Source organism: Lissotriton helveticus, chromosome 2_1 (assembly GCF_964261635.1).
Source record: "Lissotriton helveticus chromosome 2_1, aLisHel1.1, whole genome shotgun sequence".
NCBI classification, from domain to species: Eukaryota; Metazoa; Chordata; class Amphibia; order Caudata; family Salamandridae; genus Lissotriton; species Lissotriton helveticus.
The window spans coordinates 690446204-690462689 of NC_136059.1; the positions used below are offsets into that span (position 1 = coordinate 690446204).

General features: G+C 44.0%; 1 protein-coding gene across 3 annotated transcripts in view; it reads right to left on the bottom strand.

Moving 5' to 3' along the window:
* MCTP1 (multiple C2 and transmembrane domain containing 1) overlaps nucleotides 1–16486 on the bottom strand; it is a 2466151-nt gene that overhangs the window by 602287 nt on the left and 1847378 nt on the right. For all 3 annotated transcript variants that reach the window (XM_078675397.1, XM_078675396.1, XM_078675394.1), the window contains one exon: nucleotides 13586–13688. In XM_078675397.1, coding sequence (XP_078531523.1) covers nucleotides 13586–13688 — 103 coding nt within the window. The remainder of the gene's footprint in view (nucleotides 1–13585; nucleotides 13689–16486) is intronic.

The window sequence follows — 16486 nt, forward strand, 5'->3', positions numbered from 1 at the left end:
TCTGTCCAAACTCCGTCAAAACTCAGACATCCACGGTTTTCAGACCCCTGACTCTCATATTAAACTTGCTGCCTACGCAGATGATATTCTGCTTTTCATCTCCAATCCGGCGGACTCAATTCCTGCTTTCTTGGAGGAAGTACGGAACTTTTCCCTGATTTCAGGCTACAAGTTCAATAACGATAAATGCGAAATTCTGCCCTTGACGAAGTTTACTTTTAAGCCTGATTTTAGCGCTTCCAATTTTACTTGGAGCTCATCGCATATCAAGTACTTAGGCCTTTATATCACTCCCTCCATTTCAGATACTGTCTCCCTCTGCTTAAACAAATGTATCCAGAAGATTTCGGATTTAGCTACCAGGTGGCACCCCTTTTACCTATCCTGGTGGGGCCGCCTTAATACTATTAAAATGATGTTGTCCCCCATAATCTTCTACACAATATCCAATATCCCTGTGCCCATTCCTGCCAAATTCTTTAAGAGAATCAATTCAGTTTTGTCCTCCTTCTTATGGAACAACAAGAAGCCCAGGATGTCCCTCGCTAGACTAATGCGCCCTGCATCGGAAGGCGGAGTAAACTTTCCAGACTTTCCTGCCTATCAAAAAGCCTTCTTATTGCGGCAAGCATCCTTCTGGCTGCAAGACCCTGCCTCTCCTTGTCCTTTATGGGCTAAGGTTGAACGCCTTTTCCTCTCCCCCTTTTCTTTCGCTGAGTACATTTCTTTTCCCATAAGCCCTCTTCAATTTCAACGCCCATTCATAGATTTACTACCAAACTCCTCCTATCTTCCTCTCCTGCCCCCCTACTACCATTGCTGATTTCCTTTCTTTTAGTATCTGGCACAATGCACACCTCTTGATCCACAACAAACCCTTTTACTGGAAATCCTGGAGGCAGAGGGGGCTGGTCTGGGTATCGCAACTATTCTCACACTCTACCTTTTTGCCTTTTACAACTCTTCGCTTGTCCTTTGATCTGCCTGCATCCCTTGCTCCCAAATATCTCCTGCTTAAGGCGACGGTGATGGCTGTATATACCCGACTTTTGCAGGCACAGGCATCATCATTCCCCCCCCCTCCCACTCCTTCTGCACGATTACACTCTCTTCTACGCACTACCTTTAAGGCTTCTACCATGTACAAATACCTTCATTCCAATGAGTCTATCAGATCTAAGTCTAAGGTGGAGGAACAGTGGGATGGGACTTTGCCACAACATGGCCTATATCCCTTTGGGACAAGATATGGACTAAGGTTCGCAAGTCGTCCAGAGCGGCGACTCTAACGCAATCTATGTTCTTTATTTACAACAGACTGCTCCTCACACCTTTTACACTTAATAAGCGATTTTCTACTACACCAGATATGTGTTGGTCTTGCTCCTCCCCGAATGCTACCTTGTTCCACATGTTATTTTTATGCCAATCTGTACATGATTTTTGGATACAGGTGTGGACTCAAACTAATGCAATTTTCCATACTTGCATTCCCTTTTCTCATGTTCATGTCTTTTTGGGAAGCCTTTCCCCCTGCTGGGAAGACTCTCACCTTGATGTACGTATTCTTGATTTACTGTTGGCTGTTGCTTTTCAGCAGATTACCATTAATTGGAAGGCTTCATCCAACATCTCCTTCAAAGTATGGTGGTATAATGTTTGTCACAACCACAGGCTGGATACCGCTTTTGTTTTTCCCATCCAGATGGCTCCGAAGAGAGCAGAGTTATGGCTTCCTATTGTATTGTATTTGGATAATTGTGCTCTTCGTTCATTTCGTCCACAGCTTACCCAACAGGAGGTCCCCAAACCTCCTTGAATACCCTTGTAATTCCTCCTCTCTTTATTATTACTTGCTAAGTATGTATTCTACTTTGACCACATGTGTAACCATTACAGCACCTATTTTTAGCCTTATTATCCATGATTAGTCTATGTAATTGATTCTATTGTATTATTTTCCTGATTGCCTTAGTTTTCCTCTTTCCTTCTTTTTGCTACTCCTCCGTCTTTCATGTATTATTTATTGATACCTTCTTATATGCTTAATAAACTTCTTTATGAACTTTAAAAAAATGATACCTCACATGAGTGCAATGCAGAATTTCCTAAAAACATATATAAACAAATATAGCGCTTGGAGCTCGCTGTGCCATCACCTCAAGCTCTATGTTTTTGGCTTTTCCCAGTTGCAGGCCCTTGGCCCACCCAAACAAGTAGAATATAAGTTACTCGGGAGACTGAGGGGAACACTGGGTGTTAGGAAATTTGTGCTGACGCTGTGATCTCAGACAGAAATGTGAGGAAAAGTTGATTGTTTTGAGCTAAGTTTGAGGTTTACAAGGGATTATGGGTAAGAAAATGTTGGGGGGTCCACACAAGCCACACCTCCCTGAACATCCCAAGGCTGTCTGGTTTTCAGAAATGTCTGGGTTTGGTAGGTTTCCCTAGATGGCTGCCTAACCTGGGACCAAAAAAACAGGTGCCCCCCTTGCAAAACCAGATTGTTTTATGATAGATAATTCTGATGTCTCCACAATGTTTTGGGCCCTTCCCTGTCACGGGTACTTGGCTCACCCATACAAGTGAGGTACAATTTTTATCGGGAGACCTGGGTGAACACTGGGTGGTAGGAAATTGGTGTCACCACATTGATCCCACAAGTTTTCCACACAGAAACGTGAGGACAATTTGATTACATTAGCTAAATTTGAGGTTTTCAGGTGATTCTGGGTAAGAAAACGTTGGGAGGATCCAGGCAAACCATACCTCCCTGAACTCCCTCGATTGTCTGGTTTTGAAAAATGTCTGGTTTGGTAGGTTTCCTTTTATGACCGTCTAGCCCAGGACCAAAAACAAATGTGCCCTCTTGCAAAACTAGGTCGTTGTGTGATAGATAATTCTGATGTCTCCAAAATATATTTTGGGCCTTCCATGTCACGGGTACTTGGCCCACCCACGCAAGTGAGGTACCATTGTTATCGGGAGACCTGAGGGAATGCTGGGTGTTGCCCAATTGATCCCACAACTTTTCCACATAAAAACATGGAGAAATGTAATTTCTTTAGCTAATTTTGAGGTTTGCAGGCGATTCTGGGTAAGAAAATGTTGGGGGATCCACACAGTACCTCCCTGGACTCCCCCGGATGTCTACTTTTCAGAAATGTCTGGGTTTGGTAGGTTTCCCTAGATCGACACTGAGCCTGGGACCAAAAAATGCAGGTGCCTCCCTCACAAAAATAGGTTATTTTGTCATAGATAGGGAGCACCTGAGTTTTTTCTCCGGGGCTCTGCAGCCATTTAGGCAAACCTACCAAACCCAGATATTTCTGAAAACTAGACACCCAGAAGAGTCCAGGGATGTGTGGCTTGTGTGTATCTCCCAATATTTTCTTACCCAGAATCCCCTGCAAACCTCAAATTTAGCTAACAATTCACATTTTCCTCACATTTCTGCGTGGGAAGGTTGTGGAATCACTGCGCCGGCACAAATTTCCCATGATCCAGGGTTCCCCTCAGTCTCTCAATAAAAATTATACGTCACTTGTGTGGGTGCCCAAGCAGTGTAAGCCTAAAAACGTATGAAAAAAACCTGCCCTTTTGGATCCACTTTGGTTCCCCCTCAGTTTTTTATTTTATAAGTTTTTAGATTCTCTGCTTTGGGCACCCACACAAGTGAGGTTTCATTTTTTTCAGGAAAATAAGGGGAACGCTGGGTGGTGGGAAATTGTGCCAGCACAATGATCTGACAAATTTTCCACACAGAAATGTGAGGAAAGTGTGAATTGTTATCTCAATTTGAGGCTTGTGGGGGATTCTGGGTAATAAAATTCTGGCGGATCCACGCAAGCCACAATGCTAGCCAAGCACCATACAAGCACACCAGCAGCAAAGCACCATCAACGCACACCACCAGCCAAGCACCATCCAAATACATCGCCAACCAAGCGACAGTCCATGCACATCACCAGCGAAGTAACAGTCCACGCACAACACAAGACATGTGCCATCCACGCAGACCACTACCCAAGCGATAGTTCACGCACACTGGCAACCAGCCAGCGCTAGTCCACACACACTGGCAGTTAAGCACAAGTCCACACACACTGCCAACAAAATGCAGGTTGACGCACAGCCAGCCAAACGCCAATAAACACAGACTGTCAGCCGAAATCCAGTTCAAACAAACACACAAACTTTCGCTAGTGTCTAGTGGTTTTCTGCCCTCCCCCGGGAGCAGAGATGCCTAAAAATATTGCTAATCTGCCCCAGAAGCAGCCAAAATGTGTTCACAAAAAAAAGTGGAGCAACCCTTGCCTGAGGGGACGCTCCCTGACATTCCCATAAACATAGCTCTGGTGTCTAGTGGGCTTTCGGCCCCACCCAGAGGCAGAAAGACAGTGGTGATTTTGGGGGATGGTGGTGAGGGCATTGCCCATTATGAGAGGCCCCCACCCCCTCTTTTATTAAAAATTAAATATTCCTGGCAGAAAGACTGTTCCTTTTGTAAATAAAAAAACAATCATCCATGGTGCCTAGCGGGCTTTCTGCCCTCCTGGAGGGTGGGGGGGCGGGTGTCATATTGGGGGTTATTGCCACCATCTGCACCCCAGAGAGGGCAAAAAGACTGCATCAATTTTTGGGAGGGGAGGGGCATTATAGTGCCCATTTAGGGCAGCTCTCAACCCTAAGTACTAAAAAGAAAACATCCCTTGTGTCTTAGTGTGCTTTCTGACCCCCCGGGGCAGAATGGGGGATACTCCCCCATCTTCCCCCCAAGGGGGGGCAGAAAGACTGAATATACCCAAATCAATATGGGGAGCAAAGAGCCTTGCCAAAGGGGCCACTCCCCACTCCCTGAATGTCTAGTGGTGGATCCCTGCTTGGGGATCACCCTCCTGCTGCGATCCCAAAGCAGGGATCCGCTAGGGAAGATTCTCCCCTTTCCAATGAAACCACTCTTGTTTCCCTACATGTGCAGGGGCTGGGATAGCCCCAGGAGCACATGTACAGTGAAAGTGAAATGAGCAGATTGTCTCACTTTCCCTTTGAGTTCAATGAGCCAATGGGCTCATTTCACATTCGCTTTCAGTGTAATGACATAGGCACGCCATGCCCGCTGATCGTCACTTCACTGAAAAAAAATGCCTTAGGCAGCTGGGCAAGCGCTTCCCCAGCTCACGAGCTGTTTACAGCAGAGGGATTTCTTACTGCTGTGCCAAGGACACAATGGTTACGTCCTTGGCACAGCAGCACCGCAGCCGAGAATGTAACCATTACGTCCTCAGCATGGAAGTGGTTAAATGGTGAATTACAAATAACTTTCCCATGAAAATCTGTTCACAGGATTTCAGACCCAAATCGGGGGGCAACAGAGACAGCTTTTTTTTTTTAATTCCTGCTGGGCAAAAATATCTCGGAGCGGCTCCATATAAAACCTCAAATTAACTTTACAATCTGATGCCAAGTTACTTTAAAAGTGACTCAGGCAAATAAGACCTTTGTTAATCATGTACACCAATCACAGATGCAATCTGTGACATTCTTCAATCTGATGTAGTCACTGTGTAACCTTGTTACAGTGCATGTTCTCAAGGGCCCAGGACATTTCCTCTACGATCTTCGTCCATGACCTATCCCTTACTGATGCCATGGATCCCACTTCTGAAACGTGAACTTCGATGTGAAATACTTCTGAAATGTTAGCCTGACCCACCCATACTAGCGAGTAGCAGGTGAGGCCTGCCATGGGAGCAGGGCATGGTGAAGCGGAGGTGCAGTCTTCTGCTGGAGTTGTGCGTCAGACAGCATAGTGAGGGGATGTCTCCACATTGGCCTGCTGCTATGGTTGGGTGAGGCAGAGGCAAAGGAAAGATGACTCAGTGGTCTGATTGTGGCAATGCGCAGACACATCCTCTTAGAGAGAGACCAGAGAGCTTTGGCCGCAACCATGAGGGCACAATGAGTCCTTCAGAGCCTGGATGGCCACAGATTGGGTCTGATGCAGCACACCTAACAACTGTTTATTTGTGGTGGTACCATTAACAGTAGCTGCACTAACAGATGGCTGCCCGGCAACTGGTGGGCCACAGCAGGAGCATAGCAGACAATGTTCACACCAGGTTGCACCCAAAGTGTACTTCCGGTGGGGTCAGTTGACGAGGAACAAGTGGTCACCAACTGCACACTGATATGGAGGGGATTGTTTAAAGGTGATATGGGCAGTGCTGAGGAATACAGAGACCTCCCTCAAGAATTGAAGGCTGGCAGGGGAATCCTGAAGTGTGCCTATGCTGTGCCTCAAACCCCACCAGAAGAACCCACTCAAAGGTAAAAACAGATAAAATTAAGTCTTTCACGCTGGATACGGCAGTCCCCACCTAGGAACAAATGGACAACAGTGAGAATCGCACTGCGGACAAGTTGGAGAGGATCCTGGAAGCAATCCCATCTATGAGGGTGGAGCTGATACATAAAATAGACCCAGTATCAATCAAAGTGATCCTTCTCAGAGATGATCTGAAGAAACGGTCTGACAGAGTCAAAAACATCGAGGTCACTATGAGCCAACTGCAGCCCTCTGCAAAGCAAATGCAGATTCAGGTCAGAGACTTTCTTGAGAGCTTGCAATTCCTCAAATTCAGAATGAGGACATGTAGGACCAGTTAAGCAGTAACAACTTGAGAGTGGTGAGTTTGCCAGAGAGATGCAAAGGTGCTGAGAAGGTGGAGTATGTGGATGATTGGTGCTCTAAAACTGTGGCAATCCCAGAGACTCTTAAATTATTTTGTAGTTGAAGAAGTGCAAAGTGTGCCAGCAGGGAATCCTCTTCTATGATTGCCTACCCACCTGGTGGTATCCGCTCTTGTGAACTATTGTGATCGAGATATGTTCCTGCAGAAAGCACAGACTTTTGGCCACTTCATTATAGAGAACAGTAAAATTATGATTTTCCCAGATTACACTTCGGCAGAATAGGAGTAAAATTAATCTGTCACAAAAGTGGGAAAAAAGCAAGAGACACAGGAATGAAATACATGATACTGTTGCTTTTGAAGCTTAAGGTGCTTTTGAAGGACAAAGCGATCTTTTTTGAAGAAATTAAGACATAGCTGGACTGAGTGGAGCAATTTAATACCATCAGATGGATGGTTTGCAACCACACCAAGGCAACAGAGAAGGCAGAACAGAGGACCACTCCACCGAAATACCCTAAGACGTGCCCAGCAACAGGTACAGGATGGTCAAGATGTGGCTGTGCTGAGTGTGGGAGTCTTCTTGGGTGGGTGCTACCTAAGAAGTGAGAATGGGTCGGAACTTGAGTCTGCAGGCGACTATTCTATCCTGCTCAGAGTCTGAAGAATAGTTCAACGAGCCAAAAGTAACCACATAATTGGCAGATGATCTGGTCTGATCAAACATGTTTAAGTAGGCATAGAACATTGATCATAACCCAGAAGGGACCAAAGTAATTTTTCAATATGTAATTTGGATGAAACACTGATGACCACAGCTACTACATCCAGTAATTGGGGGAAGAAGGGAGGAGTAATAGCTGACTTATGAAGCACCCTCTCACACATCCTTCACCAAGATTCAGTAGAGAGAATGTAGACTTGCAGTATGGTTTTGCCACTGGATAGCAGTTGATTGAAGACCCCTTTTAGGGGAGGGTAGTGGATGTGGTTTGATTTGAATGGGTCCATCAGTCTATCATGTAAGTAGTTATGCCACATCATAGGAGGGAAGGTAACCACAGTATCCTTGGCTGATGGTGGGTTAATGGGAGGTAGGCGGCTCGGCATACAGGTCTTGCCTGAAATGGAATTTAACTACCTGCCATAAATCACCCCAATATTTCCAAGTGCCTTACCTGGAACATAAGGAGTATGAGTTCAGTCGCTAAGTGCTTTAAAATGCATGCTTACCCGAAAAGAAGGAGTGGTCAAAATAGCACTTTTCTCAGTAAACTAATCTCATCAGACAATTGCTTAGGTCTAAATGGCAATAAGACTGAGGTGATGATAGTAGGAAATGCTCCATCATTATGGTCGCCGGCATGGTGGCCAACTATGCTTGGCCCAGTCCCAACCCCAAAGTCGGAGGTAAAAAACCTGGGAATATGGATGGATTCAAAACTATCTTTTGATGCTCAGATCAATAGAACAAGAGGTAAGTGTTTCGGAATCTTAAAAATCCTCAGGAGAATCCTAGACATTCTTCCTATATCATCAGGAAAAACCCTGATCCATGCTCTGGTCACAGAAAGACTGGATTGTGGGAATGTGCTTTGGCTGGGAGCAACAAAAAGAGGATTGCAGAAGTTGCAGTCCATCCAGAATGCAGCCGCACGTCTCACCCTGAACTTGCCAAGAAGGGCACCCTCGGAAAACGCACTAAAGACACTACACTGGTTACCTGTTCAAAACGTATCATATTTAAGGCACTATGTTATAGCAATTGTATCTTGCAAGTGAAAGGCCCTACCTATTTGGATAACCTACTCTCTGTATACGAACCAGAACGTCAGTTAAGATCTACCGGAACACATCTGGTAAAAGTCCCTAGGATAAAAAGAGCTCGTATGGGCGCATGATCATTTAGCTATCTGGCAGCTAAGAGCTGGAATTAATTACCCATGTCCCTCCGAAAGGAAACTTTAGAGAAGATCTTAAGTAAGAAGCTGAAAACATGGCTGTTTTCACAATAGATACATAACTACCTATGAACTGAATAGCAATAATTTTTCTGAGAATTATCAGTGGTAATCGACAGCGCGGGTACATACCAGCGGGTGTAACCAGGCGCCCTATAAATCGAAATAAAGTAAACATACGAGTGGTGGGGAATAGGTTGAGGAAATGCTGGCAGGCCAGTTATCTGCAACAAGTAACTCATCCTATGCTAGGAGTGTGATCATATGGGGGTGACCCAGGGTACAGTTTATTGTCAATAGGGAAACTGAGGATAGTGAAGGGAGGTATGATCTTGTAAAATGTTGTTTGGGTAGGACTACTGTACTGCACTGAGTGCACATGCACCAAATATCAAACAGATAAAGTTCCTGGATAAGTAGTACACCCAATTTGGTCAATGATTACTCAAGGAGACCTTTATCTGCACCGGGATGAATTGCAAGTGGCCTGGGTTCTTCCTTGCTAACTCCACCCAGTGGAGTTAGCAACACCAGGAGTAAAATAAATAAGACGTTGAGTTATCAGATATTACAAGTGGGACAATTAGAGTCTGCTAAAAACTGAACAATTACTGAGATCCAGATGCCTCGGGTCATTCCTCAAGTAACATTTTTCTTTTTTTGAGTCTTATATAGCGCAAACTAGATTCGAAAATATCAGGTATCAGAGCGCTTTACATGAGCACCAGTTTCATTACAGATGGACACATACATTTTTGTAAGGCATGGAAAGATTAAGTGATTTGCCCAGAATCACAGGACGTTGAGCGTCGTTGCCAAGAATCAAACCCGGTTCCACAACTTCGAGGTTGATGCTCTAGCCGTAAGGCTACATCCTCTCCACTCATACTCATTATTTCATCTTGAGATTTTCACTGCTTTCAACAGGCAAAGCTTCTTGTTAAAATACACCAGGACTGCAGCCTTCCTCAGAACCTTATAATTCCCACGGGACCAGGAAATATCCTACTGGTAATACAATAAGCCCCTTAATCGAGACCATGGAGTCGTAAGATGAAAAGCTTGTAGCATATGCTTGTAGCTGTTGAAATGAATTGAACATACATTGAGAGGTCCCGTGCCTTCCAACGCTCAATTAACCTTCCTATCACCTAATGGGCATCTGGTAAGGATATAAATGCTTCTACTGTTTTAAGACATTACATTTGACCCATTCTTACCTTGATGTACTACCTGGCAGCGGTCCCTTTATCTTTGCGTATTCAAAATCATCCCACTAAGGGGATGGCTCGATACAGGTTGAAAAAACAAAAGGTATTCATGCTTTGTGATTTGTATAATGACGTTGGTGTCCATGTAATACCTGTGTCTTCCCATGAAAATAAAGGTAGCATTTCTGCCTGTGCTTTGTTTCAATCTGAATAAAAGCCATTCTGTTTCAGTATTTCTCATTAATAAGGAATGCAATGAGGGAGAGGATCCGAATGAGGGATTAATCACTGGTAATCGTTATTACTATGCATACTACTGTTCCTCCTCACAGACCTTACATTACACCTCACCCCCACCTACGGTGGCTTCAGTCCAGTGGTGACTTAGTTATATTAAGGAGACTTCTGAGTTAGTCTTCCCCATCTAAGTTACCTATTAGAGATGAATTAGCTTAGAAGTTGTTGTCTAAGTGAAGGATCCACTTTAGTAAGGTTAGTAACGAGCATGAGTTGAACTTGGAGTATTTATGAATGAATACACAAAAGAAAATTATGCAGGCTATAGAGTGCAGCTGTACATAGAATTCACTTACAAGTGCACTGTCTCCTGCTTATGCAATTTCCAATATTTCTATTAAAAAAGATACCCGGAATCTGGTAGAAGCTGGAGGGACACTGGGCAAACTGCATCAGCAACAGCCTGCAAATACGTTTTATTGTCATTACCGCGCTAAAGTATTCTTTAAATCTTATGAAATTGTGACTAAATTACTGCCTAAAAACGCTTCAAAAATTAAAATGTTGCCAGAAAAAAAGTAATTCCTTGGGGGAGACCATCCAACTCATGCAGTAAAGTAGCCTTTCACTCCTAAAAGTTTTTGACGAATGTTACTCTACTCAGATGCTACAGATGTACCCATAACTATAATACTTACCTCAAATTTGTATACCCATGCACTGCTGGCCATGAGCACACCTCTACTTCAAAAGAGCATCAGTGCTTTCTGCATACCTTGCCACCTTCCTCTGCCTTCCTGCCTTGCATTTGGGAGGGGAATGCTAACCTTTTGCAAGCCAACTGGTTTGAGCGAAATAACAGCATTAAAACCTGTCACGTCAGATATTTTTGATTGGACTGGGACACCAAAGTCACAAGCACAAACTACGTGCATTGACCATTTAAGATGACTCCTCATTAGTAAATAAAATTTAGCAATAAATGTTAATGCATGAGAATGGAGTCCTGAAAAATCACATGACATCAGGCATAATGACCTCACTTCCCCTTCCTGATGGGGCTGCATTAAACCTGTTGTTCAATAACAGAACATAACAGGAAGCATGGGTGCTGGTAAGAATGACCACCCCTGAGGGCAAGGGCACCTATCTTTTATACACGCATGGGGAGCAGGCTTCTTCAAGACTGTGTAACTCCTATGGCTGGAGAACTCTGAGTGCTACCTAAAAGTCATAGGTTATAAAACTTATAGGGCCCTATTACGATATCGGATGGACGAGCGTCCAACGGACACCATAGCGAAATTGAATCCGCCCGATTATTAGTCAGCAGTTCCATCCACAGTATTGGGATGCAACCACCCTGCCCCATGGTGCAGGGATGTTTAGGGGGCACCACAAGTGGCCCAGGCCCCATAGCAGAGGGCCAGGGGGCTCAGCTTGGGCCCCACAAAGTCACTTTCCCCCTTTCTTTTTGTGGAGGCCGAACTACCATGAAAGGGCAGGCGGAAAGCAAAATTGGAATCCCAGCGGCGAAGCCAACACTGGCTCTGCTGCCATTTTGAGATTACACTTCCACCGGCCGCCCCGACGGGCTCCATTAGCCCATCGGAAGCAGAGCGGAATTTCCCAGCGGTTTTCACCTCCGACCGCCAGTATCATAATAGAGCAGTTGGACGTAAACCTATGATGTTGGCCGGAAAGCCTCCGATGAGTTGTTGGATGGCTTTCCGTCTGACATCATAATACGGGGTATACTGACCAGTGGTGGCCGACATAAACAAAGGGTGGTGGGGACGGTGGATGGGTCGCGGGAGGGGTCAAGCAGGTGGCGGAGTGGGTGAGAAATGCTACATTTAAAATATTTTTTAAAACTTACCTTTAGCCGCCAGCAGCCTCAAGGGTCGCGCCACCTCTCCTCTTACTGCCCAGTCCCAGCAGCCCCTGGAACAGATTTCCATCCAATCCCCGTGCTGCAAAGCAGCGCGGGGATTGGCCTAAGCGGGCTACAAAAACACCCTGCTCAGGTCATGGAGTCTGAGGGGTTCTTCCAGCCTGGCTGCTCACAGCAGCTGGCCTGGAGATAACCTAAGTGCGCATGTATGTTTTGATAGGCCTGAGACGGCGGCCAAACACAGATGAGCACTTAGGGAGTGGAGTGCACAGAGCACTCCTCCTCCCCCCTCCCAGGTATAGGCCCTGCCCTTCCCTACAGCTCTGGCGAAGAGTCAGCAAATGAAAAATAAAACAATGCACACACATCATTTTATTTTACATTTGCTGGCTCTGGGCCATGCAGTGAGGCGACGCTCCTCTGCCATTGCGGAGGAGCCACCACTGATACTGACAAAGCCAATGGGTCAGGCTTGCATTTGTGTCCTGATAAAACAAAAGAATTTACTGCTGCAACGAAAAAAAACTAATAGAAATAACAATTACTCTCTGAGTCCAAAGCATCTATGAGAATTTAATGTGGAATAATTCAGAGTATATTTGAGACGTAAAATACTCCCTCATGCATTACAATGCAAGCATTTCGCATTAGGTGGAATGATGTATTAAACACTCCGTAGCATGCTATGAAAAAGAAACACCCCTCTTGATATAGCCAAAACCTTCTCTTTGTATATTTAGAGAATTAGTAACAGCAAGGCTTGCAGACATTTAGGCTGCCAAGGCAAATGTATTAACCACTATTGAATTATTTTAATAGACCCTTTGTTACAGTGCTAGGATGGTTCAGTACTGTGACAGGAAGATCTACATAAAAACAGAAAGGTGTTACTAAGTCTGATTTGTAGTGAGCTATTATTAAGACACTCATAAATTAATTATTTCTAAAAGAGGGAATCGTAGGAAAAAGAAAACACAGTAGATAGGCCTATTATTTCCACTTAGCTTTCTAAAATTTCAGTGGTGTCTCCTGGAACAGGACATGAGCTGAAATTCGTCTCGCTTATCCCGCACTCCACCTTCCTTGCATAATATACGTCATTTACCAGACACCAGCTAGAGCCATAAGTTCTGTATACCATATGGTCTTCTGAGAGGTGAGAACTGATGCCTAAATGAACACGCACACACTTCGAATGCGCCTGCTGCTAGGAGACATTCGGGACACGCAGACAGCCATCCTATACTAACATGCCATCATTCACCTACACTTCCCATCAAGACATAGCACATTTTTCAACAAAACACGGGCAAACGTCCTAGCAATAATAAACGACTACTACGTTCCTAATCCACTCAAAAATAGAAAGATGAGCTACCTAGCATTTTCCTCCTCAAACAAATGCTTTTCAAATGTTATTTTTTTCAGTTGTCACTTAAGTTCCTTACGTTGCGCTAAAACAGAAGCAAAAACAAATTAAGAAAAAAATTAAACGTAAAAAACAATTAAAATACAAAAACCGGGTGTTCTGTTTGCATAGTTTGCCTCGGATGCCCGTTGATGATAGCTAGTCTAGGTGACACTCACAATGTGAAGACTTTGTTCCACTCCGGGTTGAGATTCTTGTACACTGTGTGCGTGAGGAGCCGGTCGTTATTCAACTCCACCACACAGAAGGGGTCACTTTTACCTAGAAAGAGAGGAGGAAAGGTGTTAGACAAGCAGTTTTCCATTCTCCAACACCACACCCAAACGTTGCTCTAAATGTTTACGTCTAGGCACGAGCCCGCATGTCACAGGGAATGCTAGCTAGCATGACTACCTTACTCCAGGTCATTTCAGACACCGGTTCCAGTCCTGAACTTTTCACCTAGAAATCATTGTTTTCAGGTTGTGTTATTTTATTACATTGAGGCGAAGCAAAGGAAAATCGCAGTACTTAGAATGCATTTGTTTATTTTGCAAAAGTCTAGAAGAGGAACTTTGTAATGAGAAGGGAGAAAGTGGCCACCCTAGTCAGTGCACACATGCAGTTTTACAGCAGCGAAGCACTTGCTTCATTTTTCTAGAAATACTGATGAGTATAACTCATTTTTGGTATCTGAAACCGTGGACTCTCAAGTGGTGGGTGGAGTCATGTTACAAGACCAGGACCTCTGTGGAATGCCCCCTTCCCGCTCATGCCCAGCTGCTTTTCGTGTTAGAGACAGGGAGAGATAGGAATTTGACAACACAAGGAGGGTCTACATTATCTGACAGATAGGGGAGTGGCAGAAGGTAGATTTTCTTCAGGGGGAGTTACTACAGCTGATTCCACAAATAACAATTGACCTAATTTATTCAGGTGTTTGTGATTGACCATGACAGGCTTGAAGTGCGACAGGCAAACATTGGTGCCTGTGGCAGTCAGGAACATTCCGGTTATGGAATGCAAGTGAAAAATATTTCATTTCTGCATGCCAGTAAAATTCTGAATTGGGTGGGTTTTGTCAAACCTTAGCTAACTGCTCTGCATCTGCCTTGATTGAAGCCCGTATTCTAATGACACATGTCTTCATCCATACTGATCCTTGGAGGTAGTGGGTAGGGCTTAGTTGAATAAATAGGGGACTTTGAAATACAACAGATTCTCCAGGCACTCCATTACACTGCATACGGACTGACCTGAAGCAAAAGCTATTCTCAGCTTTGTTACAGATGCTGTTCCCAATACGGACCATAAACTGGTAAAGTTAACTCATGAAGAATGTTAGCCTCTTAGTAGAAACAAAAACTTGATGATATATTGCTACAACATGTACTTTACCTAATGTTATTGTTGTTAAGCGTGTCCCATATCTATGCCAACAGGACAGTATACTTCCAGTCAGAACTTTTCTCATATCTGGTGTACAAGCCAAATTTAGGCAATGAAAGCAAACCAAGGAACAGCATTGCCAAAACTCATTAGTCTATGGAATGAAAGTCCATCTCACTCAGATGGTGCCTAGCAACTAACAATTTGGTTGTTGGGTTGCTTGGGTTCCGGTTCATGAAGGACCTGGCCTAGCAGTTTGTGCTGGACTGTTCTCATTGGAGCAGGGTCAAGACTGATTTGCATATGACTGTTTACACATTGAGGTTTCATGGTTTGCAAAATAACAATGGACTGGCATGCTGCCCAAGTAGTTCCCAGTGGCTGAGAATAATTCAGTCATTCCATCCGTCACTTTTTTGTATACTTCAGCAACTAACAATTTTCAGCCCACCCTTCATGTCAGTGAAGAGTAGTAAGCAATTTGCCTTAGGACAATCATGGGAAGTAAACTGTGTATGGAGAGCAAGTGTGACTGCATAAAATATGAGATGCCTTATTGATGGAATCTGATAGATACGTTAATTAAGAACTAATTTTATTGCAATTGCATAAATCAGGATGAAGTTGGGGGTTTGTATGTTATTGTACGTAGTCGCGTGTATTTTGTACTAACCAAATTTGAATTTGACATTTACAACTGTAGAAACTGTCAATATGACAGCAAATAAAGCCTACCCAAACCATTAATTTTGCCCAATTATATGTTCTGCTAGCCCATTTCTGAACTGTCTATTTGTTTTTACAACTGCAGATTTAAAGTTGAGGCTTCAGAGGTGAACTGCTGCAGCTCTACAATGTTTTTCTGTGCTGGAGATATATGTCTGAAGGTTCAAACTTTTGGATGAACCTAATATCAATTTAGGTGTGCAAAGAAATCATTTTCAGGTGCAATTTCTATGATTATGATCCACAGAATCACAATATGTAGAGATATAGATCCGCCAATGGATCTTCTGACTATAAGTATGGTTTATTTTTCTCATTTGTCACATTAGGGTTATGGATCAGAAATGGGTGTGTCGGTTCGGCAGTGCACAGCCATTCAAAGCAGTGGGCACATAAAGGGAAAACTCTCAATTTCATGGAACTACAGAGTGGAACCGTCAATAATCCCAGCCTTCTGATTACCCCACAAATCACAAATAAGTACATAAGTACATTAAAATGACCCTATCATTGAAATGTATTGTACGTACAGACCGGCGGTAGAAAATCAGCGTTGTAATCACAAAAATGTGTTTAATGCCGTATAAGAATTTCCATTCAGTAAAAAACACAAGCAGCACAAGGAGAGAACAGCTTGTCTTACATTTCCAAATGTGGTGCTGTCCCATTCTCTCTCTCTTTGTGCTTCTCCATTTGCCCTGTGTTGTTCCCACCCTCGTAGGTATCTACCCACCCTCCTTGTTGCTCCCTCCCCTGTGTGCTTCTCCCCCGTAGCCTCCTACACCTGCTACAAGTGCCAGCTTCACCGCTGCCCTCTTTCCGTTCCAATATTTTTTGTTTTTTAATTTTAGTTGTTTTTTGGAGGACCAGGCAGAACATTTTATAAATAAAGGTGCTTATGTGCTACTTCATTTTCATACTTTTTTATTTACCGTCTTGGATTGGATTAAAAAAAGAAATGGTAC